Source organism: Lytechinus variegatus, chromosome 12 (genome assembly GCF_018143015.1).
Source record: "Lytechinus variegatus isolate NC3 chromosome 12, Lvar_3.0, whole genome shotgun sequence".
In the NCBI taxonomy this organism is placed as follows: domain Eukaryota; kingdom Metazoa; phylum Echinodermata; class Echinoidea; order Temnopleuroida; family Toxopneustidae; genus Lytechinus; species Lytechinus variegatus.
In genome coordinates, this window is record NC_054751.1 from 6,034,144 (window position 1) to 6,060,674 (window position 26,531).

Here is a 26,531-nt window from a genome sequence, read left to right on the forward strand (position 1 = left end):
CTGAAACAATTATTGTATTATGGGGGGATCTGATCGAGAAAGAAAAACGTGTAACCATCTGGTAACTTCGAAATTGAAATAGGCCTTACAATTTGATGACAAGTTTTTCATCAGTCTTTTCATCTTGTTACTCATCCATTTTACAAGATATATACTTTCGGCTAAGTTTAAAGGCGCACATAATGCAAGCATCCATCTTGATCCGTCAACATCCCATTTTTATCGTACAGTTCGCAATCATTGCCTTTGTAATTGAATGAGGCGCAGTTCTCTTCTTTCCCGCATTCACCGGCGCAATGTATTTTATCTTTAACGCCGCTTATGATCTTCATCGGGTCGGCGGAAAGACAGTAGTTTCTCCGAGGGTTCCCATTGTCATCCTTGGCCATCGCGTAGAATCCTGACGGGTTTCTATTATGGGATTGCTGTGGAGGCGGTGTCGTGGCCTCTGGGGTAGTGGCTTCTGGCAACGGGTCAACTGCAGAAGGTCAAATAATGGAAAAAATAAACATCAACCATTTTTTTCCTGGGGGTGTTTCACAAAGATTCAAATAGTGACAGAAGATGCATTTAAGTTTGATTTGTAGTTGCATAAATTATAAATAGGCATCGCTGCATTGGTCAGATCTTGCTGAGAGGGCGCGCGTATTAATCAAGGAGATTGCGTATTAAGCCAGGCTGAAACTTACACGACTTACAATCACACATCAATCTTTGTGACACACCCCTGGAGTTATGTCCGTTGCTATGTGAACTTATTTCCATATACTGATACCAAAGGCTGGGTTCAATTGTGTTAAAAAGGGACATGAATAACAGATAATTTAAAGTGAACGGTCATCTTCTGTATAGCTTAGTGAGAAATAAAGCTTACACCCACCTACACCATTTGGGATTTCATATGTCATGTTAACAAGTTAATTGATTATATGTATTTTGATCACAAACTTGTAGTCATATTGTTACATATAAGAATAATTGTAAAAGAATTTTAAAAGCAATTACATTCATCTCTTAGTTATTTCCCTTTAAGGATAGCCAAGAATTGTAAAGAACTTTCCAGAATGTCTTTTTATTATGCAGGCCTTGCCTATTTAAAAGGCCAAGGAGTTTTATTGTTATTTCTGAATAGAGATTAGGAACAATAGGCTTAGCTATGTTATTGACACTGCTGATTTCAATGAGGTCATTCAAGAGTCTTCTGGATTTTGACTGCTCCTGAAAGGAGAATGTTCTTTTGGAAGAAGGTGCTAGAACCTTCTATGGTGGTGAATTTTTTTAGAATGATCTAGACAGTTGAAATTTAGTATTTAAGGCTGGCAGATTTTCCAAGGATCATCACATCATATGAGAGCAGGAGATCACATCACATCATATGAGATCACTTCACCAGATCAGATCAGAGCAGTTTATTTCTCCCTGGAATATCTATATTGTGTGGAATTATTTGCCCACCATCAATAAGGAATCTTCCCAGCCTACCTGGAATATATATTGGACTATAACAATGAACACTCTTCAACCAATGGATTGCTGAAATTGACTGTTAATCATCATCAACATCGTCTTCACGGACATTTCAACTCGTTACAGTGACTCTTATTATTCATCGTACTTCAACATCAGTTTCATCATCGCCATCATTGTGAATTTTCGCCAGTCAACTGGGATTTTATCATTTGGATTATTACTTGGATATAGTATCATCACTTCGGGATTTTACATCGGACACTTATGTAAAGAGATTTATGTAAGATCATTATTTGTTTTATTTATGTATGATTATTTCCTGTAATAAAAAAGAGGAAATTAAACACTTGTTATTTGTTGCAGTATCGTAACAAATAATTTTGGGGGCTTGTCCGGGAAACGAAAACCAAATTTGTATAAGCCAATTTGAAACTAAAACCAGTTTTTCAGGAAACGAAAGCCAATTTGAGACGAAAGTCAGTTTGAAACAAATCTCAATTTTAACTGAAAACATTCTGGAAATTTTTGGAAAGTTCTAGAATATACTGTACTGTGTTATTACGTGCTTGTATTTGTGTATATTCACTATGGCTACATTTGATGTTGAAGAATTTCTTGCAATGACAGAATTGTCATATGATCATTTGAAGTCACTGAAGAAAGATGATTTGATAACAGTTTGTGATCATTTGGGTGTATCTCTAGCCCCAGGTTTAAAGAAGGCAGAGATAATTGACTTGTTAGCTAGTCACATGAAGCTTACAGAGGAGTCTGAAACTTCTATCAATATGTCAGAGGATGCTCAGATCCAACTGGCAAACATTGAATTGGAAAAGGAAAGAATCAAAGAAAATCTTGAAATGGAGAAAATAAAGATTGAAAAGGAAAGAATCAGAGAAAACATTGAAATGGAGAAGATGAGATTAGAGTACCAGTTGAAATTGAAAGAAATGGAGTTAGCTCATGCAAATACTAACTCTGCTAAAGATAAATCTCCCCAAGGCTTTGATGTGGCGAAGAACATTCGCCTTGTGCCAAAATTTGATGAAGAGGGAGTTGATACATATTTTGTGTCATTTGAAAAAGTGGCCAAGAGACTGAATTGGCCCGAGGAATACTGGACTCTTCTCCTCCAAAGTGTTTTCGTTGGAAAGGCTGCAAAAGTCTATTCTTCACTCTCTGAAATGCAATCATGTGACTATGCTACAGTAAAAGAAACAATTCTCAATGCATATGAGTTGGTACCAGAAGCGTACAGACATAGTTGTTGAATTTAGGAACATGCAAAGACAATCAGGCCAGACGTATGTTGAATTTGCTAGGGAACAAGAAATGATGTTCGATAAGTGGTATAGATCACTGAAAGTTGACAAAGATTTTGTTCACCTTAGGGAAGTTGTCCTCCTAGAAGAATTCAAAATGAGTCTTCCTTTTGGCATTAAATCTCACTTAGATGACCATAGAGTTACTGAAGTCAGTAAAGCAGCCATAGTAGCTGATGAATTTGAGGTCACACATTAAGGGTAGTGGAGATAGTAGTAGGCGGCAAGTAGTAAGAATTCCAAAAATTTTCTGTAGAATCTGATTTTTTGTGCTATTTCTCCTATTTTTAGGGTGCTGAATACGAATCTGCTTGTTGCCAAATTTATAAATGCCGTCTTCGACCGTTGCCATGGCAACCAATTAATTTCTCAAAAATAACATGTATTCCCATGTAATTGGTAGATAAACATGATATTAATTAGCCAAGAGATTGAATTCAAGGTTCCGATTAAATACAAATAAAATTCAGAAATATTTAAGATCATCAAAATAGTTCCAATTAGCCTGTTGCCATGGTAACGGCTCATTTTTCCTCCAGAAAAGTAAAAAAAATATTTAAAGTTGTATAATCTGTTTTTTGTTTCATTTTCCCTGCGATTAGGGTGTTAAACATAGGGAGTGATTTTGCTAAATGTATAAATACACTTTTATTCCGTTGCCATGGCAACCAAATAATACCTAATTTGGTAAAAAAAGATAACATGGAAAAAAAAGATAATGGCAGGAAAGACAATCAAAGCTACTTAATCTACATGTGTTGGGGTTTTCCCACTCATTTAGAACAAAAACTACATAAGTGTTATTCATGAGATTATTGGAATGATAGGAATTGATGTTGCCTTGACAATGCTTGAATTTAAAAATATATATCAATGTTGCAAATGGCCCGTTGCCATGGTAACATCTTATTTTTCTCAGAAAAGTACAAATTTTGATAAAATCATGTAGAGTCACTTTTTATCCTTTAATTTTCACTAAGTTTAGGTTGCTAAAAATTAATATGCTTGTTGGTAATTATGTAAGTACCATCTGAGACCATTGCCATGGCAACCAAATACCAACTTATTTGGTAAAAAATAACCTGTTGAAAAAGGTAATGGTGGATGTACAGTAAAAACGAACTAATCTACGTGCGAAAGGCTTGACCCATTAATTTAATTTTTAAAGCAAAATTCCGGTAAGTATTCTGCATTAATTAATTAGAATAATAAAATGAATATTTCCTTAGCAACGCTTGATTTTATTAATAAATATCAATGATGCAAATGGCCTATTGTCATGGTAACGGCTCCATTTACACCAGAAAATAACAAATTTTAATAAAGATATGTCCGATTATTCTTTCATTTCCGCCAAAGTATACATGTAGGTTGCTAGACATTGATATGCTTGTTGCTATTGCTTTGATAGTGGTTAATCAATTTAATTTCATATGATAAATATCAATGTTGCAAATTGCCTGATGTCATGGTAAACATCACTCCTCGCAAAGTTCCCTCCTGCAGACTTTTCAACCTGAAGAAAGTAAACTGTGAGCAGTTTTTCATAGATCTGGATACATATCTTCAGAACCTCTCTGCACTCCCTACTCATTACGACACATTTTTAGAGCTGCTGGAGAAATCATCAAGGAAGAATATTCCACAGGGATGCCATACAAGTTATACTCAGGGCCAGCAGAAACACCAGATTCGGATCCTTGGGAATGACTCTACAAAGTCCCAATCTACATGTAGGTCCCAAGTTACCGCCGGCCAAGTGGCCAGCCAGCTTCTAGTGAACAGCGAAGTTCCATCCTCAAAGTTTGGGAATAGCCTGCCAAGAGTCATCTGAATTCACAAGAACTTTCAGCATGAACGACTTGTGCAATGCTATCAAAGCAATGAAGATCAGCAAGGCAGCTGGATTGGACGATGTCCTCGATCTGTGAACAGATGAAACATCTTGGACCTGTTGCACTCCAACGGCGGCTTGACATGCTAAACTACTGTCTTGAGTGAAAGCACAATGCCAAACTTATGGAGGAAATCAAGGGTAGTTGCCTTACTCAAGTCAGGCAAAACACAAGCCAGCCCAAAGAGCTACAGGCCAATATCTCTGCTTTGTCATACAAGATCTTTGAAAGGCTCCTCCACCACATTGCTCCCTTGGTGGATGAGCTCCTCATTCCAGAACAAGCAGGATTTAGGCCTGGAAAGTCTTGTACTAGTTAACTGCTGAATCTGACACAGTACATTGAAGATTGCTTCGAGGAAGGGTTGATAAAAAGAGCAGCCTTTGTTGACCTCATTGAAGCTTATGACACAATCATTGAATACTCACAAGGAAAGTCTTTGAGGTGACCATGGACCTATCCATGGCCTGACACAGACGATTCAGAACATGCTCTCAAATCAACGGTTTTGTGAATCTCAGTGGTTCCAGTAGCAGATGGCTGACACACAAAAGGTCTCCCACAAGGAAGCATCATCGTCCTACTCTTTTATCATCTACACAAATGACCAACCAATCCAAATAATGAGAGCTACCTGTCCGCTGATGACATTTGCATTTCTTCACACAAACAGTCCTTTGAAGAGATGAAAAAGCACTCAGCGATGCTCTGGTAGGCCTGACTCCTTACTACGCTGCAAATCATCTCTGGGCAAATCCATAGAAAACCCACTGAGTCAGTGCTTTCCACCTAAAAAACAGAGATGCAGACCAGTAACTAAGGGTCAGATGGTATAGAAAATGGTTGGAACACACCAGTAAGCCAATCTACCTTGACGTCACCCTAGACAGTTCCCTTACCTACAAAGAACATGTTGCCAAGACAAAGGCTAAAGTTGGAGCAAGGAACAGCATCCTGAAGAAGCTTTCGAACACAAAATGGGAACAGGTGCAAAACCATCCGTGCGTCAGCTCCTGCTCTTGCTACTTGACTGCTGAGCATGCAGTCCTTATCCGTTTTAGGTCATCACATGCTGCCACGATTGTTACAGCCCTGAATGCTGCTTGCAGAGCAATTACTGGCTGCGACATAAACAAGAGCAGATGATCTCTAGCTACAGTGTGGTATTGCCCATCCACACATCAGAAGAGATGTATCAGCATAGGTGGAAAAAACAAGCAAGAAGATAACCATCTTCATCCACTCTTTTAAGTATGAACCTGCCCAAAAAAGACTTAAATGAAGATGTAGCTTCCTTCACTTGACTGAATACCTTGATGGCTCTGCTCATAATCAAAGGGTCACCCTATTGTCCAACTACCTACAGTCTGTGGTCAACGCTCAATCTCTCCAATGGACCTAGCGAATCGCTTCCCAGGTTCAAGTGAGGAATGTGTAGTGTAAAGATTTTTTTTGACCATTTGTGCTCTAATTAATTTTATAACGAAAAAATAGCCAGTATGCCAATTTTTCTAAGGGTTTGTGAAATTTGGGAGAATTCAGCTAGAGACAATTTTGAGAATATTTTGGGCAATTTTGACTAGAAATCTGACAGAAATAATGATTTAGGGGTAAAGTTTTTAAGAACTTGACATGCGACAACTATTTGCTGAATTGAATTACCCCCGACTTCTAACTCCAAGGTGGCTGCCAATTTAAGGGTCACAAATTATTCCATTTTGATAGAGAGTTGCTCAAAATATTTATTTGGGGGTTTTAGAGTCAAGAAATCAAAATTGGGGCCCTTTTGTACAAAGAGTTGCATGATCCGATCAATCGCAACTATGAAAAGCCAGCAAAATCAGCATATGAAATGCAGGTTTGTTAAAAAAGATTTCTAGATATGAATGTATATCTGTAAAGTCATTAATTTCTTAACAATTTTGTGTGATTTCCTTTGTTTACAAAAGACATTGTGCAAATTTTTCATAGAAAAAATTATGACACTGATGAATTTCCATAGAGTTACGATTGATCAGATCAATCGTAACTCTTTGTACAACAGGGCCCATTTACATTTGACACACTGACCTTGCCTTTAAAACGAATGGCGGTCGGTAGTAATTAAAAATGGGTGATGGGTTTGAATATGGCGTTCCTCAGGGTTTTGTACTGGGACCTATAGTTTTTTCTCTGTATTTATTACCACTTGGGGACACTTTGAGGCAGAATAATGTTGAATTTGATTTCTTTAATTCCCAAATCTCCAACTAGTTATCACAATGCTATTGTATTCAGGAAATTAATGTATCAATGATAAGAAATAAAGTTAAGCCTACTCTTGAATGAACAAAAAGTCCTAGACATAGACACTATTTACCTGCCCATGTTCATTTGTTAATTGGTAATTCTGAATCTGCTGAATCTGTTAGAATTCTAGGTGTTGAACTTAATTTGTCATTAACGAGTAAGCAAGTAAATTCGCTTTGTAAAACCCAAAACTCCCATTTATACAAACATGGAGCTACCATGATACAATATAATGGCCGGAAAGATATTGACGGATGATGCTTGCCATCATGCTGTTCAATCACTGGGGTTCAGGCGCCTAGATATAGTCAAAACAGCACATTCAGAATCGAGCAGTCGGTATCATTACAACAGCCAGAAAGTATGATCATGTTTCCTTTGTTCAAAGAGCTTCACTTGCTACTGGTCAAAAACAGAATCATAGAAAAATTGCTTTGTTTACTTGTCAATTAATAACTTGACACCACAATACATTTCATGCTGGGTTTTTTCCATACCCTTTTCTATCCCCAACTTGGGTAAACAGTGCACAAGTTTCACTGGTCCCAGTATTCAAAATCAGTTCATGTCCTTCTGTACAATTATTTTTTGAATTTTATGTATAACACCCACTTAATATATTGTAAGCACTTGTAGAGTAGAATTATTCAATTTAAAAAAAAATAAATTAATTAATATAGCCTAGGATTTGTATAGTGCTCCTATATTACCCTGGCTGAGCTAGTCTACCGCATCCGATGCTCACAACTTCCTTCAAGTATCCATTTACCTCACCTGGGTTGCAGTACAATATGGATAATTTTCTTGCTTTTAAAAGGAAAACACACCCCGGCTGGGAATCGAACCCATGTCCCTCAGATTGAAAGAAAGAGGCTTAACCACTAGACCACGACGCCCCCACAATGTTAAGCTATATTGGAAAGTGCTTTGAGCATGTTTACATGAAGAACTTGCTATAAATGTTAAAATGTATTTATTTTAAAGGACAAGTCCACCCCAACACAAAATTAAGTTTAATAAAAAGAGAAAAATCCAACAAACACAACACTGAAAATTTCATCAAAATCGGATGTAAAACATGAAAGTTATATTTTATATTTTCGCTTAATTTCACAAAAAACAGATACTGGCATTTTCTGGTCGGTATGCAAATGAGAAGACTGATGATGTCATCCACTCACTATGTCTTTTGCATTTTATTATGTGAAATATGAATTTTTCCTATTTTCTCCTCATTCTCATGTCTAATACAAAGTTTTATTCCTCCATGAACACATGTAATTAGCATTGTTTAATACTATATGGTTCAGTCAAGTTGGCCCTTATTGTCAAATCTGTATAAAATGAAATATTGTATAATTAAAACAATAAAAACAAAAGAAATAGTGAGGAACATCATCGACTGTCTCATTTGCGTATTACTGAGTTGTGCATATCACTGCTATGTGAAAAATAAGCAAAATTTAAAATGCCACAACTTTCTTTTACATGAAATTTTCAGCGTTATGCTAGTATGATTTTTCTTTATTTATTCAAATCAACATTTATCGGGGTTGGACTTGACCTTTAATAGAAAGCTGTTAAAGATAATAATTATAACTCTAAAGTTTATTTGGCAAATTGACATAATCCTGGCCTTCTATTAGATACAACTGACCTTTTGAGGATACAAGATAAAATTCTTCCATGTTTTAATGTAGACTCAATGTGGGACTTTCATGAAAAACCCATTCATTTAATAATAGAATCCTGAGAAGTTTTTTTTTACCTCAAAAGACCCTTAACCTTCACCTTGTGACATGTGATATAATTAACTTGAAAATTAATAAACCTAAGTAAAGTTTTTGATGTTGATACCACAGTACAGTCAAAGTTCATTGACCAGAATTTAAACCTGAATCTCCTGCACAATGATCAGTGATAGTTGAATACCTATATGCTCTCTCAAAGTTTTGCCTTATCAGAAACTTGATGAGATTCAATGATGATAATACAACATGGCCAAATCTTGGCGATCGTAAAAGACCTAAGACCTTGATCATATGACCTGAAACTTGAACTTTATGATTAATGATAATGATTATGTCAATTGGACTTTATTATAAATTGAAAATGGCCTGAGGGAGTATTTTTACATTAACAAGCATATGGATGTTGAGCACCCTAACATTAGGGGAAATGAAACGAAAATCAGAAGTTTTTATCAACTTTGTATTTTTTTGAGAAAAATCAGCTGTTACCATGGCAATAGGGGGGGGGGGGTTGCATTCATATTTTATATTAAATGCAAGTCTTACCAAGGCAACAGTAATTATTTTCTTTCAAATAAACTCATGCAGACCACTTACCGTATGTTTTGTTCAATATTAAACGAATGGTTCAAAATTTACGCAAGTAGATTGTGATTTTTATGGTATTTTCCATTATTATCTCCCCCATATTATTCGGTTGCCATGGCAATGGCTTAAGATGGTATTTATACATTTAGCAACAAGCATATATAGATATAGCATCTTGTAATTAGAGGAAATGAAAGAAAATTCAGATTCTGTAATATTTTCTATCAAATGGATACTTTTCTGAGAAAAATAAGCTGTTACCATGGCAACGGCCAATTTGCAATATTCCTATTTATCTTTAAATTCAAACATTGTCAAGGCAACATCAAATCCTATCATTCCAATAAACTCCTGCAGAATACTTCCTGTAGTTTTTGTTCTAAATGATTGGGAAAAAACCCAACGCATGTAGATAAGGTCGCTTTTATTGTATTTCTCGCCATTATCTTTTTTACCATGTTATTCCTTTTTTACCAAATAAGGTATTATTTGGTTGCCATGGCAATGTAATGAGAGTGTATTTATACATTTAGCAAAATCACTCCTATGTTTAACACTGTAAACGCATGGAAAATGAAACAAAAAAAAAACAGATTCTACAACTATAAATCAAATTTTTTACTTTTCTGGAAGAAAAATGAGCCGTTACCATGGCAACGGGCCAGTTGGAACTATTTTGATGATCTTAAATATTTCTTAATTGCATTTGTATTTAATCGGAACCTTGATTTCAATCTATTTGCTAATTTTTATCATGTTTATCTACCATTTACATGGGTATACATGCTATTTTTGAGAAATTAATCTGTTGCCATGGCAACGGTCAAAGACGGCATTTACAAATTTGGCAACAAGCAGATTCATGTTCAGCACCCTCAAAATAGGGGAAATAGCACAAAAAATCAGATTCTACAGAAAATTTTTGGTAACCTTTAATATTATGACGAGGAGCTGTGTACTATAGACCTCCTTTCAAGAATTATTGGAAAAAGAAAGGAAAAGGGTCATTTGAATCCCACAATAAACCTAGTGAGGGAAAATATGCAAGCAAGGACAAAGACGCTAACAAGAATCAGGCTAGTGGGGGCACAGAATCAACCAAAAGGTCTGAGAGTCGTAGTTCCAAAATTTGTACTCATTGTCATAAATCGGGACATTTGAAAGAATCATGTTGGAAATTGGTTGGAATGCCAACCAAAACTAAGAAAGACATGGGTTTTGTCAAGCAAACAAGTGTTTCCTCGATGGAGTTTGTTCCATCAGAGCCCAATCGAGATGTTGAGAGTGTTTCTCTGGTATTTGCTGATAAAGTCAAACAGGTTGATGAAACTTTTAGAAGTTTTTTGCATGATGGTGAAGTATCCCCTTGTTCGACTGGTGCTGCTGGTAGGTCAGTGGTGATCCTTAGGGATACAGGGGCTGCACAGTCCCTGATGGTGCCAGGGGATTCGGCTCTTCCTCCGGAGAGTTCAGAGAATGCCAACGTCTTAGTTCAAGGTATTGGCCCAAATTTTATGTCGGTTCCTTTGCATAAGGTCGACTTAAAGTGTGACCTAGTTAGTGGTCCTGTGACTGTTGGTGTCGTTCCAGAATTACCCATGGAAGGTGTTGATTTCTTGTTAGGTAACGACTTGGCTGGAGATAAAGTTGTTGCATCTCCAGTGGTTTCGGAGAAGCCCGTTGAGGTAGCTGAAACTGAATTGTTGCAGGAAGATTTTCCTGGGATTTTCCCGGATTGTGTTGTTACTAGGTCTCAGAATCGTAGAGCTGAAAAGGGTGATGCGGAATCTGCTGATGTAGAGGAGAGTACTGATGTCTAGTTAGCTGAAACCTTTTTCAAGGATTTGAATGGGGATAGTGTTGAAGGCTCTGTTGCTAACAATGATAGTTAGTAAATCCTCCCTTGTACAGGCACAACAGGCAGACCCATAATTAAAAAGCTTGTCACAAAAAGCATGTTCTGAGGCTGAGGCTGATAAGGTTCCTGGGTGCTTTTATGTCAAAGATGACATTTTGATGAGGAAATGGAGACCTCCCCGGAGACCAGCTGATGAAGATTGGTGTATAATTCACCAGGTTGTAGTTCCTCCTTGTTACCGCACAGATATTCTGAAACTGGCTCATGAGTTACCTATGGCAGGTCATGTCGGTATTCGGAAGACAGAAGATAGAATTATGAGGCATTTCTATTGGCCTAAGATGCACAAAGATGTTGTGCATTTCTGTAAGACATGTCATACATGTCAGATTATTGGTAAGGCACAGCCTTCTATCAAGCCTGCTCCATTGATACCCATTCCTGCATTTGATGAACCTTTTACTAGGGTTCTTGTTGATTGTGTCGGACCCTTACCCAGAACGAGGTCGGGTCACAGATTTCTCTTGACGATCATGGACTTGTCTACACGGTTTCCAGAGGCGATACCTTTGAGGAGTATCACTGCAAAGACAGTGGTGCAGGCGTTAGTGCAGTTTTTCACTAGGTACGGTCTGCCGAAGGAAATTCAATTTGATCAAGGGTCAAATTTCATGTCAGGAATATTTCAGCAAGTTATGAAGGAGTTGGGAATAAAGCAGATCAAGTCCTCTGCTTATCACCCACAGTCCCAAGGAGCGTTAGAACGCTATCATCAGACTTTGAAGACCATGATTAGGGCTTATTGTGAAGACTATCCCGATGACTGGGATAAAGGGATCTCATTCCTTCTGTTTGCAACTAGGGATTCCCCGAATGAGTCCACGGGTTTCAGTCCATTTGAATTGGTCTATGGTCATGAGGTTAGGGGTCCCCTAAAGCTGATCAAAGAGAGGTTTATGGTTCAGGATGATGATGTAAACCTTCTAGACTATGTGTCAAAGTTTAGAGAAAGACTCTCAAAAGCTTGTGATGTGGCTAAGGAACACTTGAAAGAGTCGCAGGGGAAAATGAAAGCTCACGCTGACAAAAATGCAAAAGAGCAAAGTTTCAAGCCTGGAGACAAAGTGTTAGTGTTGTTGCCTTTGCAAGGTGAGCCCTTGAAAGCTAGGTTTAGTGGTCCCTACATAGTCAAAAAGAAATTGAATGATGTCAACTATGTGATCAGTACCCCTGATCGAAGAAAGTCTCAAAGAGTTTGTCATGTAAACATGTTGAAAGAATACTTTGAGCGAGAGGCTAGTCAGCCAATAGGTACAACGCAGGTCAAAGAAGAAAAGCATGTAGATGTACATGAAGAAGAATGCTATGGAAAGACAGATAATGAATTGTCTTATACAGATGTATCTAAGAACGAACCATGTGATGTAAAGTTGTCTAACTCAGAGATGTTAGGAAATATGGATGAGGCATTAAAACATCTGCCTGAAGATCAGAGAAATGATATATCTGGCCTGTTAAGAGAATATGAGAATGTATGTAAAGACAAACCAGGTCGTACACCTTTAACTGTACATGATGTAGACGTAGGTGATGTAAGACCTATCAAACAGAATCCTTATAGGCTCAATCCAAGCAAGTTGGAAATGGTGAATAAGGAAATACAGTTTATGTTAGATAATGACATAATCGAACCGAGTCAGAGTAGTTGGAGTTCTCCCATTGTAATGGTTCCAAAGCCAGACGGCTCTCAGAGATTTTGCATTGATTACCGAAAGGTAAATGCAGTAACTAAGACTGACTCGTATCCAATTCCTAGGTTAGAAGATTGTATTGATAGGGTTGGAAATTCTGCCTATATCACAAAGATAGACTTGCTTAAAGGATATTGGCAAGTGCCACTGACTGACCGAGCCAAAGAGATATCAGCCTTTGTCACACCTGAAGGCTTATTTCAATGCAAAGTCATGCCTTTTGGAATGAAAAATGCACCAGCAACCTTCCAAAGGTTAACAAATCAAGTGATTGCCGGACTTGACAATTGTGTCGTATACATAGACGACATCCTAGTATACAGTAATACTTGGAATGATCATCTGAATCATTTGCGAGCACTGTTTGACAGGCTGGACAAAGCCAATCTAGTAGTGAATCTGATGAAAAGTGAATTTGCCAAGGCAAAGGTTACATATCTTGGTCATGTGGTTGGTCAAGGGCAAGTGCTACCAAGAGAAGCCAAGATACAAGCTATCTTAGACTTCCCAATTCCCACAACTAAGAAAGAATTGCTCAGATTCTTAGGTATGAGTGGCTTCTACAGGAAATTTGTTCCAAATTTCAGTACAGTGGTTAGTCCTCTGACAAACCTGCTGAAGGCAAAAGTGAAGTATGTTTGGTCTGACGAATGTCAAAGATCATTTGAGAAATTAAAGGCCATTTTGGTGAATGAGCCTGTTTTGGCAGCTCCAAACTTCACAAAGCCATTCAAAGTAGCTATTGATGCATGTGATGTTGGAGTAGGAGCAGTATTGCTCCAAGAAGATGAAGAAGGCATCGAAAAACCAGTGTGCTACTTCTCTAAGAAACTCAATCGATTTCAGAAGAAGTACTCAACTATTGAAAAAGAGGCCCTGAGTCTCGTACTAGCCCTTTGAGCTGTTGAGGTGTAGCCCTTTGAGCAGTTTGAGGTGTATCTAACCAATGGAGAGATTACAGTCTATACAGATCACAATCCTCTTGTGTTTTTGGAGAAATTCAAAACAAAGAATCAAAGACTGTATAGATGGAGCCTAATGCTCCAACCATTCCCTTTGAAAATTGTTCACATAAAGGGAAAGAATAATGTAATTGCTGATGCTCTGTCAAGAGTATAAAAAGTGAAATTATTCATGATTTTGACCAAGTGTGTCATTTGAAGAAAACATCTTTGATGTTCATTTATTTTAACATGTTCGTTAAGTACTATATCTTTGTACACGATAACTGTAAATGATTTATCAAGATGACTTTGAACAATTAAAAGAAAAATTAATCATAAAGAAACCTTTACTACGGTAAAGCTTTCTTTTCCCTGGTGGGGGAGGTGTTATATATAAGAATAATTGTAAAAGAATTTTAAAAGCAATTACATTCATCTCTTAGTTATTTCCCTTTAAGGATAGCCAAGAATTGTAAAGAACTTTCCAGAATGTCTTTTTATTATGCAGGCCTTGCCTATTTAAAAGGCCAAGGAGTTTTATTGTTATTTCTGAATAGAGATTAGGAACAATAGGCTTAGCTATGTTATTGACACTGCTGATTTCAATGAGGTCATTCAAGAGTCTTCTGGATTTTGACTGCTCCTGAAAGGAGAATGTTCTTTTGGAAGAAGGTGCTAGAACCTTCTATGGTGGTGAATTTTTTTAGAATGATCTAGACAGTTGAAATTTAGTATTTAAGGCTGGCAGATTTTCCAAGGATCATCACATCATATGAGAGCAGGAGATCACATCACATCATATGAGATCACTTCACCAGATCAGAGCAGTTTATTTCTCCCTGGAATATCTATATTGTGTGGAATTATTTGGCCATCATCAATAAGGAATCTTCCCAGCCTACCTGGAATATATATTGGGCTATAACAATGAACACTCTTCAACCCATGGATTGCTGAAATTGACTGTTAATCATCATCAACATCGTCTTCACGGACATTTCAACTCGTTACAGTGACTCTTATTATTCATCGTACTTCAACATCAGTTTCATCATCGCCATCATTGTGAATTTTCGCCAGTCAACTGGGATTTTATCATTTGGATTATTACTTGGATATAGTATCATCACTTCGGGATTTTACATCGGACACTTCAAGAGATTTATGTAAGATCATTATTTGTTTTATTTATGTATAATTATTTCCTGTAATAAAAAAGAGGAAATTAAACACAAAGAGGAAATTAAACACTTGTTATTTGTTGCAGTATCGTAACAATATTACAATATGAACAATGTGGACCTGAATTATTAATTTGATGAACATGACGAAGATGGCTAGGTAAAAATAGAAACCCTCAATCGCGAGGATGATAGGACAAGAATATTCTTTAATATGCCTTGAATCACTTTTTTCCTCTGACATGTTTCGAGCTACTCCAGCCTCCAACGGCAAATAATTTGTAGGGCCGTGCCCTTCCTAGATTTCCAGGACCCGATTTAGAAATTAAAGATACATAATATTTTCCACTTTATTCATTTCTATATTAATTCTAAGTGATGCGAATGTAGTTAAATATATTTTTCAGGACCAGACCCACCATTTTATGCTCTTTGTAGTCAGCTTTTTTTTAATGTCGACTAATCGAGTGGTTTATTACGGTCTTAAACTGTAAACTCCTGCTATAGAGTAACTCGCTCCCTAGCTTATTGAAAATATGTCCGGTGTGTACGCGCACTGCCTCTGTGTTGTTTGGTACCATTTGTTTGTACACCAACCTGACACCAACGCCGGATGCACACATAGGACCCACTGCATGCACACGTACACGATCGCCTATGACTTGCTCTAAATGAAAAATATGCTGCAGCCTTTTACCAGGTTATTATATGTCTTAAATCTCTTTTATTTTGTGATTAGAAAGATGTGTTTTTCTAGAACGGATTACAACCCCCCACCCCAAAATAAAAAAAAACTTAAGTAGTTGGAAAAAGGAAACATACAGAGTGTTTGTGCGTGAATATTTTGTACTGAAGTATTTTCTCGCATAAACTCCCCATTCACTGTGCGCTCGTACATTATATTTGCAATAGAACACTTTTACGCGATCTTACCCGGCGAGTTACACTATAAGCACGATTCGATTATAAGATCGTAACAGTCGTTCGAGAGAGGGTAAAATGTGGGATGAAAAGTATTAGGATTGTTTGTCAAGAGCAACAGACAGAGTTCACAGGAAACTTGCCACCGGGAATGGATACAGTAATGTTTGCTGATATCCTGAATGATTTACATGTGAACAAATCGTCGCACGCATCACGAACCGTCCTCTCTGCGCACTTCGATGCGAAAGTTAGGCGCACTGTATCTATTCCACGAACCGTCCTCTCTGTTACGTTGCCCACTGTGGCGTAAATAATTAACTTCAAGAAAATATAAAGATACGGGATGAAACTTTGGAACCTGAACTTTTTAACGAAGACACTGGTAAATAATTTGCTCTCCTAGTAGGTGCACTTATTGCTGGTTTAAGAAAAAAACTTTTCTTTAAATGCGTTTTCTGCAAAAGTAACTTTCGCATAGAAGTGCGCAGAGAGGACGGTTCGTACGTGTTGCGTGCGAAATGCTTTGTGCGATAATTGCGGATACCATAATGTCAGCCCGATTTGGTCAGTAATTTTAGACAACTTGCTGAAATGATGTCGATCTTTCTACTTGTTCTATATGATAAATAGTAAGAAATAAATTGTCATAATAAGATCAGAAATGATAAGATGCAGAATCCAGGATATCGTTATTCCGTATCATTCCGAGATGCCGTGGTCGAGTGGTCTAAGGCGACTGCTAATAGACAATGAAAGTCCGGGGTTCGATCACTGGCCACGACACTCAATGCCAGTGAGCAACGCATTTAATCGACAGTGCTGTTTTATCGTGTATTCAAATAAATGGGAATGCTACATGCATTCTTGGTAACGAGCTGTGCACTTGTAAAATCGAAAAATTAAATCTATCCACGTGTGACTCGATATCAACTCGCTCTAGAATTACGGTATCAGTGCGTTCAGCGCATAAAGCAGATTTGTCAACGTAAATTTCTTACAAAATGAAAATCTCAGTAAAATTTCACCTTGACCAATAGCGGGGACTTGAAAAGTGCTTAGTATAGGGTCGTTTTTGTTGCTGTCAATGTTGTTTGATTACTGGCTATTTAACATTCTTCTATAGAATCCACTCTTTTAAAAGTATGTTGACGAGAGAGAGGAGTCAAATGAGATAATCTAGTCAAATATTGCTACATTGCAGGGATTCCTGTTCTAGGGAGTACAGTGACAGTGTATTTCTTTTCTTTTCTTTTCAGCGGTGAAACCAATCAGTTTGAACCCATATCCCAATATTTACAAGCCAGGGTGTATTTCTCTATACATGAATACAGTTTTGCTAGTAGTATTTCTTTTTAAGTATCACAATCGTTCGTTGGATGTGAGTACAGGGTTATTGATTTGAAGGTGACTTGATTCTTTTTTATGTAGGGGATCCCCGTGATTTAATTCTCTGATGAAATTCAAGATACCTTCGCAAAGGGCAAAAGCGCTGTGTGGCGCGTTGCAATCAGTGTCTTCCAAGCCATGTCTATTAGGAAGATAGTAGAGACAGTCTTCGATGCCACCTCCTCCAACAGAGCTTATCGGGTATCCACTTAGCCACAAATCTGAAACAAAAAGAATATCAGCAATGAATTTAGTCGCAAACAGGAATAAGAATGTGGCTCTCTATATTCAATATGCAAAAAGAGACATATTATACAATTTGTATGGGGACATCCCGATAGACCGCGGGTCCGATAGACCGCGGGTCCGATAGTCCGCGGGTCCGATAGACCGCGGGTCCGATAGACCGCGGGTCCGTTAGACCGCGGGTCCGATAGACCGCGGGTCCGATAGTCCGCAGTGCGTGTAAAATTATGATCAGATATATCAAATGTCATCTAGAGGTCCAAAGGTCAAATGATACGAGACCATGGGATTCTATCAGGTGCGGTTCCATGGGGGCCGAGGGGGAACTGCCCCACCCCCACCCCCAGCTCAAAAAAAAGAGGGGGGAGAAGGGAAAAGGAGAGAATAAAAAGAGAGAGGAAGATGGGAAAAGAAGATAATAGAAAAGAGAGTAAGAGGGGGGAAGAAAAGACAAAAAAGGGAGAAGAACAGGGGGAAAGAAGAGAAAAAAAGAGAGGAGGGAAAAGGAAGAGAAGAAAAGAAAGGAGAAAGGAAAAGGAGGAAAAGAAGAAGAAAAAAAAGAGGAAGGAAGAGAAGAATGTTTAAGTAGAGAGGAAGATGGGAAGAAAGATAAGAAAAAAGAGGGATAGAGGAAGAGGGGAAAAGAAGAAAAGAAAAAGAGAGAGAGTGGAAGGGGGAGAGAAGAAAAAAAAGATTAAAAGAGAAAAAACGGGAAAGGAAAGAAAAAGAAAAAGGGAGAAGTAAAGGGGAAAAGAGAAAAAAAAGAGGAAAAGGGAAAAGAAAGGAAAAGGGGAAAAGAAGAAGAAAAAATAGGAAGAGAATAATATTGAAAATAATAGATGGGAAAAAAGAAAAGAAAAAGGGGCTAAAGTTATCCAGTTTCAGATCAGAATATCAAAGATTTTCTTCTCGCGCTTTGTGCTCGCATTATTAATGTGGGAAGACCCCATCCTTTTGATGATTTACAAAACATGAACAGAGTGGCCCACTTTTAGGTCTAAATCTCGATTTTTTTTCTGCTCACGCTTTGCGTTCGCATCAATCGTTAAATTACATGGCTATCCTGTTCACGATTACAAAAACTGATTGAAATTTAATGTTCAGCTCGCGCTTCCCCCCATTGGCGAAAGCTGGAACCGCCCCTGTGTCCCCCCTACCTTTTGGTATTTATGTATTCATGGATTTTTTTTCAAGAACACATTAAAAAGTGGTCTTTATTTTTTTTTAAATGTGATTATAAGATAATTTAAGTTAGCCTGGCCGGGAGGGAGTGGGCATAGGCGGCGGAACCGGGGGGGACGTGTCCCCCCTAAATTTTAGGTGGGGGCGGTCCCCCCCTAATTTTTATTTGGATAACCTTTTTTTTTCTTTCTTTTTTTTGCTTGTCAATTTTTTTTCAAGCGTCCCCCCTGAAACGTGTGTTGTGGCCCCTTAAAATTTAGGTTGATGACCTTTTTTTTTTTTTTTTTTTTTTGCTTGTCCAAAAATTTTGGTGGCGCTTGTCCAATTTTTTACCCGTGTCCATCCCAAAATTTCAGGTGGACACCCCCTAAATTTTATGGCTTCCGCCACAAATGGGAGTGGGTGCAATTTTTCGAAAAGAACACATAAGCGCCAAACATCAGGTCAAATTGCCCCCCCCCCCCCCTCCCCACGAAATCCTGGATCCGCGCCTGGGTTCTATAACAACCCAATTAGGGCAATCACCCCCTGAAAACTACTTCAAGGAAAATATTATCCCCATATTATTTACCGCCGGGGACTGTTACCCCCCCCCCCCCCCGGAAATTTACTCTCCAGACAATTACCCCAGATAATTACCCCTAGTACGGAGCTGTGAAAATGCCATCAACGTGACGACATGGCGTGGTATTTTATCTTACCATGTCTTAATTAATCATTGGCGGCGGAAGGCAAAACATTTAGGGGGATCCACCTGAAATTTTGGGATGGACACAGGTAAAAATGTGACGAGCAAATCAACCAAAATTTTAGGAGGGACCACCAAAATTTTTTGACAAGGAAAAAAAAGAAGGTTATAAACCAAAATTAGGGAGGGACAAAAGTATTTTAGAGGGGGGACGTAGAAAACAAATTGACAAGCAAGAAAAAAAAGGTTCTCAACTAAAAATTTAGGGGGGACCGTCCCCCCACCTCAAATTTAGGGAGGAAAGGTCCCCCTGCTTCCGCCGCCTAAGTAATTAATAAGGTTATTATTTCGACATCATATGTTCTATCTTGTCAAGTCGATATGTCCACATGGCGAGATATGAAGTGTACAATTCCCGGTAAGAATCCCGATATATCGCCATGTTGACATGTAACATAATTATTTAAGTCGACTTGGCAAGATAAAATATCTCGCCATGTTGACATATAACTTTTTATAAGTGGACTGACTTGGCAGGATAACGTATGGATCTCGCCATGCGGACATACATGTAATAAGCTTATTTAGTCGACATGGCAAGATAAAGTATCTCGCCATGTCGTCAAGTCGATGGCATTTTAGAGGCTCCGTATGGCGTCTAGAGGGTAAATTTCCGGGGGGGGGGGTAACAGTCCCCGCCGATAAAAATATGGGGATAATATTTTCCTTGAAGTAGATGTCAGGGGGCGATTGTCCTGTGGGTCATCGTTATAGAACCCCATGGACTCGTATCATTGACCTTTTGACCTCTTGATGACATGGATTTCACTATATTGTCCTGAACATGGGGGGGGGGGTCGCGTTAAGGTATAGATTTATTCTCTTGTATTATTTTTGTTGTTTTTCATTATTGTTTAGCCCAATTATTATGTTTAATTCTATTATATGTCATGTACAGTACATGTAACTGTTGTTATGTCATGTTATGTACAGTAACTGTTGTTACATATTTTCTGGACCCCAGGGAAGAACAGTTTTGTTACATTAACAAAGCTGAGTGGGTATATCCAGCCATCTCACTTTTGATTTTTTATTATGTACATACATTTACATTGTATTGTTTTTTTTACATTGTGATATGGAAAATATATACCAATACCAATACCAATCATAATTTTACACACACCGCGGACTATCGGACCCGCGGTCTAACGGACCCGCTGTCTATCGGACCCGCGGTCTAACGGACCCGCGGTCTATCGGGCTGTAACCAATTTGTATATACAATGTGTATGCTCAAGGACTCACTAAAGAGCCTAATAATACAAAAAGGTGGTACGAAGAATTGCTTTCTTTTGGCGTAAAGAAACAAAGTAAACGTAGACCTATACCTACATTACATTATTACATTACTCGATGCTCAAACGAAGTTTTTGTAACTCATCTATGCTAACATGCTCTCTATTTTATTTTCAACAGGTCTCCCCCCCCCCCCCCCCGAGTCTTGGCTTCAGTTCTCAGTAATTTGATTCAATATGTTAAAGAAAAGGAAAATGCTCGAAATTTTATTACAGCCATACTTTAAGCAACTTACCGCTACTGAGGGAAAGTTGTGTACCATCTTCACACTCAAATGTTCCTTCTACGTCCGCGTCCGTACAGCCGACCCAGAAGTTAAATGGCATTCCAAGTGCAGCTCCCATACGTTCTGACGCATAACTGTTACCAACGTTCGCCAGCTCATCATAGCTATTGAAAACCACTAGCTTAGCACCCATGTCTGCACAAATCACCTTTGCCTCTCCGTATGTTGGCACATTACTCCAGTCCGGGGCTATTTGTGTTAGATCTTGAAACTTGTAACATCCTGATTCTACGCTGTCCCAACCATCAGGGCATGCCCCATCTGTTAAAAAAAAGAACCATTATCAAAAAGAACAAAAAATAAATATAATCCTAAGTAATGTCGTACGTGAACCTGTCACGTGAAATTACCCTTTTTATTTTATTTTCCGTTACATATGTCACCAAAATAAAGAATTTTGTTGTATAAAGTTAGATTTTGTGTAAACCTTTGTAAAACAAATCAAAAGAGAACGAGACAACAAATTTAAGAGATTTAAATATTAAATCTGAATTTAACCGTAGGCCTATGCATCATAAGTATCATGTCCTTTTGAGCGCATTGAGCCGTTATGCTCTACAAATGAATTGTGATTCTTCGTCAAACACACAAAGGTTCTAGAATAAGAAAATATTCCTTAAATTTCTCAATATAATGTCAAAAATATGTCTCTTTTATTTTTTACATAGATTCACTTGTTCGTTTCGCTTAGTTAACAAAATGTTTCATGTTTTACTCCTTCCCTTAAAAGTTAGCACGATTATTTAATACGCCATTGAATATAAAAAAATATGTACATGTACATAGCTGGAAGCAGCATGCAGAAATTATTTTTTTCAAAAGTACAAATCAGCACAGAACCTTCGTTTCATCATCTTTTGATGAAAAAAAAAGATTTTTGCGTATCTATGCAAGCATTTTGTATAATAAAGCAACATGTCTTCGATAAAATTGCATGCCATATCAAGGAACTGCTATTGGCCATGGTAATAATGATACCTAAAAGTGTAATAAGGTATATGTGTTCAATATAGGTATCGAGAGGAACACCCATTTGTAACATTCATAATGTTATATATAAGAAGAATTGTAAGAGCAATTTCATTAATTTATTTTGTTATTTTCTTTTTAAGGATATTCATAGTATACAATTATTAGGAATATTCCAGAATGCCCACACCTATTATAGGCTGAGGAATTTTGTTATTTCTAAATAGAGTAAGGCAGACAATAGATTCCTCAGGCAGTGGAAAAGAACAATAGGATTGGAGGTAGTGAAAAGAACAATAGGATTAGTTATTTTGTTTACGTGTTAATTTCACTGAGGTCACTCAAGAGTCTTCTAGAATTTGATTGCTCCAGAAAGAAGGAGGATGTTCTTGTAAGAACAATACTAGAATCTTCCATAATAGTAAATAATTTGTATATAAGCTGGTAGTTTCTTCAAGGAGATGGTCATATCAGAACTCAAGAGTTTCACGCCAGACTTTAATGTCAGAGCATAGATTATTTCAAACTGGAATACCATATTTATCTTCTGTGGAATTATTTGCACGCCATCAACGAATTGTTTGCAATTACTTTGAGAGAGGAATTCTCAGTTCTCAGCGAGATCAACAACCTGTTTTAATGACCGCTTTTCAACCCAAGGATTGCTGAAATTGAATGTTAATCATCATCAACATCGTCTTCACGGACATTTCAACTCAATACAATGACTCTTTATTCTCAACATCAACTTCATCATCGCCAATTATTGTGAACTGTAATTTAAGGAATCTTCGCCAACTGACTTGGATTTTTATTTGGATTACAACCTTGGATTGTACATCTGACACTTCAAGAGATTGATGTAAGACCAATATATATTTATTTTCTGTTAGTTTATTATTGTTATATTTCCTGTAATAAATACAAACAGGAAATCAAATTTAAAACCAAATTTTTATTTTTATTTGTTGCAGTATCATATAACAATAATTGATATCTGTATATTACTTTCTTTTTAATTCATCTGATGGTTGTCTTTTTTATATATCCTCCATCTCTTACTCATCTTACACAGGCCCCTCCCCCAATCGATCTGGGGGCTCATGCCCCTCCGTGATCACCCCTCAAGTACGACACTATATTTTAATTGCATATCTTTATCATAGAGTTCCATGTATGGAAAATCAAAGTTAACAGCATAGGCCTGCGACCGGACATGTAAAGAAATGCAATTTTCTTATTACCCATCTTTGAAATAAAGGAAAATTCCTTTTTTAAATAAAAAAAAACATAACCCTAACCCTATGGGTACCATAGTACACTAATTTGAATTGGGTATGAACAGGTCGGCTGCGTCTGCTAGTATTATAGTTAACCCTATCCCGAAATTCGGGGGTCGCCGATCACTGGGTAAGTTCAGTGTGGAGGGAAACGTACAGTGGAAGGTGCGCAGAGAGTGGAGGGGAAAAAATCTCGAAGGGCCAGCATGTGGACTATACGGAAGGTAAAGAATAATGAGGCAATTTTGTGATTGTTTGAGGTACGGATAGCCAAACAGGATATCTCCTCAACTTAGCATCGTGTTTATATTGCCAGATTTGAGTAAGACAAACGAACCCCTATAGACATCTGAGAAATTTCCAAATTGAATAAAATATCACCAAAGACTTAAAATCATATTTTCACATTTAATTGCCATTAAAATAACTTTTCCAAGGTATTAGGTCCCTTTTCTTTGCTTCAAAGAAACAATAAGGTATGTTTTTAGCCGGGGTGTACAAACATGACAAAGGGGCACACACGGTGTATTCTGAAAAAAAAACCAAAAAGGGATAAGTTGTTCTATAGGTCAAGACATTTTATGATATTTTTGTATATCATATCACTAATGAAAAGCCTTCATACTTATATTTTGTACAAATAAAATCAAAACCAAATCAGCAAATTCCCCTCTGTCGCAAAAATAATTATTCGTCACCGAGTCTATCCAAAAATCACACAATTTTCCAGATTACGGGGTCGCCATATGACAACGCTGTCACAAAGGATCTTTACAACAATCCACTGCAAACAGGCTACTTAAAATACTGAGAACATCGTGATTACAATACATACCAGTCAAACAGAGTTGCCATAAAATTCCTGTCAATATGATATACTGGCCAATCATGTCTCTAACTAATATTGAAAGGGCAATATGCTTCGAACAGTCGAATATATCCTGTAAGTCTTAAATGATGACTGACTTCTATCAATATCCGAGGCCAAAACAGCAAATCCAAAAATCAAGTAAAAGAAACATCATCTCCCATAACATGCATACGAGATGTGCGATTATTGTTTTACCACTCCTTGTTTTTTTACGAAGCCCGAAATAGTGATGCTTTTTCCTCGATAGAAGAAAATATAATGCTGCATCTATTATTTGATAATGGAGTTCCAAACGTAAAACGCGTCCTTATTGATACACAAAAATATGCATCTTGGACGAAGCATTCTATTCCAAACCAATTTAAACAGAATCCAATGAGATAAAAGAGCTCAACAAATTAATGCACTTTTTTCAAATTTTGATGAAATGAAAGTGTCCTTTAGTGAGCGTAAATCATATACGCCCAATATTGCATTAGCACGTAAAATCAGTTATCTTTCATTGAATAGCTCCTTAATCCCCTAGCTTATCCTAAATGAATTGGCCCTTCATTCATCAATCAGAGCTTGCCGTTTTCCAGCGGAGAAAATTGCCGAGAGCGAGGTTACGTGGCTGAGAATTTTTGTTCGTTTATTTATTCGTCTGTTTTTAGATATCTCTCTATCATGTCTATCCATTTATGAATTATGCTATCACGTAACAGATATGCTACATCCTTACTATGACAGCTTACATTTTCATCACCTTGATAAAGTGAAGAAGAACAATAAACTAATGATATAGTAATAAAAGTAAGGAAAAGCTGGCACTTTGCATCTTATTCTATATCCTCAGAAAATAACAAGACTTGCGATTTTATGACAGATTTTTTCATCAATTCTTTCCAAACATTCTTTCAAAGTGAAAACAAAACTTGAAACTTGGAAATTGAAATAAGTCTTACAATTTGATGACAAGTTTTTTTATCAGTCTTTCCATCTTGTTACTCATCCATTTGTAAAAGAAAGATATATATATACATATATATATATATATATATATATATATATATATATATCTATATATATATAGATAAAGATATATTGTAAAGAAATGGATGAAGAGAACAATGGTAGGCGTAGCTTAAATCAAGGTTCCCCAGAGCTATCTACCCTTTGGAAAAATTGGTGATGCCGAAAAAAATGTCTCTGCCGGGAATCGAACCCGGGCCCAAGCATTGAACGCCGGTGCCTTAACCACTAGACCACAGAGACGGGTTAGTGGCTAGGCTGAGCCCAAACCGATTGACCGTCAGATAGACAGATTTTCGACACGATACCAATTATATTTTCCTTTGTCGGGTGAAGGTGAGTTTTGAACAATGACAAGCCGCCATGCCTCAGCTGGATCAAAGCTATTGCTTTGATACAGTACACGTATGAGAGAAGAAATACAAATGTGTAAAGCTTTACATGTACAACAGCTTTTTGGCAACTCTTTTTTATTTAAATATTGTAAAGAAATGGATGAAGAGAACAATGGTAGGCGTAGCTTAAATCAAGGTTCCCCAGAGCTATCTACCCTTTGGAAAAATTGGTGATGCCGAAAAAATGTCTCTGCCGGAATCGAACCCATATATATATATATATATAATGTTAGTTTTTTTATCAGTTTTCTTTTTATATTACATTAGAAATAACATTTTATTTCATGATATCACGGATATAACACTAAGTCATAATCGATGGTGCACCATCTAAAATCATTTGCCATTGTTTAACATAACTTTTTTTTCAAGGGAATGTCCCGTGCTTGAAGAGGCATCTGGTTTTTATTTGAAGTTCATCGAGTTATTAATATATTAATTTTGATTTTTGTATTTACATTTATTCCTTCATTCCTTTATTGTTTATTCTTCTTCATTTTTTTCCAGTCATTAATGCAATTGTTCATTATTCACGATGAGCAAGGTAATTCGGCCTTTTCGTATTTTCGCCTATTAAATCCATAATAAACATGATAAAGGAACGATGCCAGAATCACTATGAAACCTAATAAAAGAAAAAGTAGAAAAATCAGTATACTTTACCTGTATATCTTGACAAACAAGTTATCAGCAAGAATGCGACAATACAGGCGTTGATTGGGAGGCACTGAATATGAATCATATCTATGGTTGTCCCTCACTTCTTTAGAAAATAACAAGTCAGTAATTTGAGCTTTCTTTACTAAACTACTGAGTTCATGGACTCCGCTAGGAAAAATATGTCATAGAAGTTGTAAAAGAAGTTTTGATTCGGAATTTGCTCCA

General features: G+C 37.3%; 1 protein-coding gene across 2 annotated transcripts; it reads right to left on the minus strand.

The window, feature by feature from the left end:
* LOC121425653 (CD209 antigen-like) lies at positions 1-26,531 on the minus strand. 2 transcript variants are annotated; one of them, XM_041621795.1, is made up of 4 exons: positions 26,310-26,531; positions 21,070-21,381; positions 17,443-17,580; positions 1-478 (listed from the first exon to the last, which is right to left on the minus strand). In XM_041621795.1, the coding sequence occupies exons 1-4, from the start codon at positions 26,386-26,388 to the stop codon at positions 168-170; spliced, it is 840 nt and encodes a 279-aa protein (XP_041477729.1). In that variant the 5' UTR covers positions 26,389-26,531; the 3' UTR covers positions 1-167. The 2 variants fall into 2 exon arrangements, with proteins under 2 accessions (XP_041477729.1, XP_041477730.1); XM_041621796.1 differs by lacking the exon at positions 26,310-26,531 and adding an exon at positions 24,205-24,557.